At 38.2% G+C, this 2,724-nt stretch overlaps 1 protein-coding gene across 1 annotated transcript; it reads right to left on the reverse strand.

Moving 5' to 3' along the window:
- Positions 1–562: 562 nt before the first annotated feature.
- LOC105788786 (probable protein phosphatase 2C 24) lies at positions 563–2,481 on the reverse strand. The gene is made up of 3 exons (XM_012615829.2): positions 1,827–2,481; positions 1,414–1,719; positions 563–1,141 (listed from the first exon to the last, which is right to left on the reverse strand). The coding sequence occupies exons 1-3, from the start codon at positions 2,301–2,303 to the stop codon at positions 674–676; spliced, it is 1,251 nt and encodes a 416-aa protein (XP_012471283.1). The 5' UTR covers positions 2,304–2,481; the 3' UTR covers positions 563–673.
- Positions 2,482–2,724: the final 243 nt, after the last annotated feature.

Here is a 2,724-nt window from a genome sequence, read left to right on the forward strand (position 1 = left end):
TTGAGTTGTAGCCTTATATAATTGTTGGTTAGGAATTTTTTTTAAAGGTATTGAACTAAAACTAATGAATCAAAATTTAATTACCACTCACTCTTGACCAAAAAGAATTTAAATACATAATAAAAATTTTATAATTTACAAAATTATAAAAACATTTTATTTTCAATTTTACCATTTACATTCCTCTCTGATTCTCTTTTCATCGTTCAAAAGAGGCTTAACATATAATTAGTTAAAATATATTTCCTTTTAGTATTTTTTACGTTTAGTTTATGATTGCTCAGAACTTGAGCTAGAAATATGGTGCAAGATATTAAAATTAAAAGAAGTAAAATGTAAACTTCAAAAACTGATTCATTTTTATTTTTACGTTTAAATTTTTATCTTATTATTATAATTCATCAAAAAATCAAATAAATTACCCGTCTTTGAAGTTTAAATCAAGTTTTAACTTTTTATTTTATTTAAAACTTTTAATCTCATTGTTTACGAAAAATATTATCAATTAGATTAACATATTTAAATAAAAATAAAAAATATATTGTTAACAGTTTAAGTAATAAACCTTAAAATCAAAAACCGACACATATTTTGACCAATAAAATTAAACCACGATCTCTTCTGTTTTCAGAGAAGTGTTGAGGGAGAAAATTTCTTTTGAAACTTCAAATGTCTACGTGGCTCTCTTTAGATCCACCACGACTACGCTTACATTATCGGTACTATGCCTCGCCAATGCCAGCTTCGTCAGCAATAACGACGCGTCACTGCATGTCTTGTCCGAGATCTCTCCCCCTTCCCCTCCTTTCGTTGACCCTACGACCACCTCCCCTTCCATCCCTTTAACCAAACATGGCGGCGCGCGTACGTCGACCTTTCCCCTCAAACACATACGCGCCACCCTGCATGCAGTATCATTCGACACCACATCCCATAAACCGTCACTCGCTATTATCAAACATTCGTCATCTACCGTCCGATCAGTTACTGTAACCTCCGGTTCACAGCTCACGTAAGGTTTCAAGTAGGTATCACCTATAGATCTGGACATTGCGAGGACACCGAGAACTCGAGGGCCATCCCAGTAAATGACCCGACCGCCGGCTTCTTGAATCCGGTCTAGCTCATCCGGTCGATCCGGCTGTTGCATGTTTGACAAGAAATAAATAAGTTGTATTGATATGTATAATTTCAAATTTTAGATCTCAAGCGAATCCCAACCGTCGGATTCGGATATCTCATCGTTTCCACAGGATATGCATGAATATAATACGCGATTAATAATAAAAGATGATTGGGAGAAAATCATGACAAAATAAAATGAACATTTTCTCGGAAGCCAAACAGACTATAACCGATCATAGTATTTCTTCCGCTGAACGAAAGAAAATTAGCTACGAAGTGTTAAATTACCTTGTGATCAGACGATAACGGAACTGGCTTGCCTTTACGACACAAAACAGCTCTAGAATCACCGCAGTTTGCAACGACGATTTTATCGGACGTAACGATAGAGACGACTGCGGTAGAGCCAACGGCGTCGCACTCCGGAGACTGTAACTCGCATCGGCAATTAGCTCCGACGACGCTCTCGTTCCACTTGATGACTTCGTTATCCATGCGCTTGAAGCTACGCTCCATCGCACTTTTCCATTGTTGCTCGCATTCCAGCTCTTCTTTGACCAGCTCATGTAACCGCTCTCTGCACCTCGTCGCCACCTAACAAATAATAACCACCAAAACCGTCAAAAACAAGGTTCAGTTTCTTAAAAAAGGAAGAGAAATAACCGATATTTATTCTATTTTCAAAATTTTAGGACTCTTACGTGAGAGCAACCGTGGCCATCGTAGACGCCAAAATAGTGGAAGCCAACGTCGGCAGAATCCTGTCCTTGGCGGTGAAACGAAGGGCGAATAGCGACGGCGTCTTCCATGTCTCTCCGCCTTCCACAAACCGAAGCAGCGCCAAATTTAGGATACATCTCTGAACCGATGACAGGCATCAAAAGCGAGGGACTTCCCTTCGTTTTCGATTTGAATTTTTTATGTATTACTGTCTGTTTTTCCCCTTCATCGGATATAGAATTACCTTCTCTGTTTTCACGGTCTAGAGAAAATGAGGCCGCGTATACCTGAAACTTGTGGCGTCTACGGCCGTTCTCAGCCTCCGATGGAGTCACGTCCACGAATTTGATCCGTCTGATCTTCATCCTACGTCTCGAGGTTGTTGCACGTGAACTCGGTTTACAACCTGTTGATGATGCTTCACCTTCGTTCATCACTCCGCGATAGATCTCCGCCATCAACGACTAAAACCACCCGATTATTACCATAAAATATTTCCGGTAATAAGTGAAGCTCTTGAACTTGTGATTAAAGCTACAATATTTTCTTTTAGTAACGCTTTCTTTTAAAGGAAAAAAAAAATCAATGCGAAATCGAATTCGAAAGTGAAATGAAAAAGATTGTTCGCGCGCTCTAGAGATGGAAGGCTTTTAAATATGAAGGCTATTTAGTCTTTTCTGGATGACTACGGGCAGATTGCCCGTCACTGATACGGGCATACCAAACAACAGGTAGCAGCACTCTATTTGTAACAAGTGGCTAGTAAATGCGTTGTATAATTTCCCTTTTTGGATTAATATGCAATGTAAGGTTTTATTTTTTTAGATATAATGTATTTTTTTATTTTTTATATTTTCTATTTCCATCTTATAATTTATG

The sequence above is a fragment of the Gossypium raimondii genome, chromosome 2, assembly GCF_025698545.1.
Source record: "Gossypium raimondii isolate GPD5lz chromosome 2, ASM2569854v1, whole genome shotgun sequence".
In the NCBI taxonomy this organism is placed as follows: Eukaryota; Viridiplantae; Streptophyta; class Magnoliopsida; order Malvales; family Malvaceae; genus Gossypium; species Gossypium raimondii.

Coding starts and splice junctions, on each gene's coding strand:
- LOC105788786 (XM_012615829.2), bottom strand. CDS start 2,303: ATGGCGGAGATCTATCGCGGAGTGATGAACGAAGGTGAAGCATCATCA. Junction 1,720..1,826: donor ATGGCCACGGTTGCTCTCAC/GTAAGAGTCCTA, acceptor ATTATTTGTTAG/GTGGCGACGAGGTGCAGAGA. Junction 1,142..1,413: donor CGTTATCGTCTGATCACAAG/GTAATTTAACAC, acceptor AACATGCAACAG/CCGGATCGACCGGATGAGCT.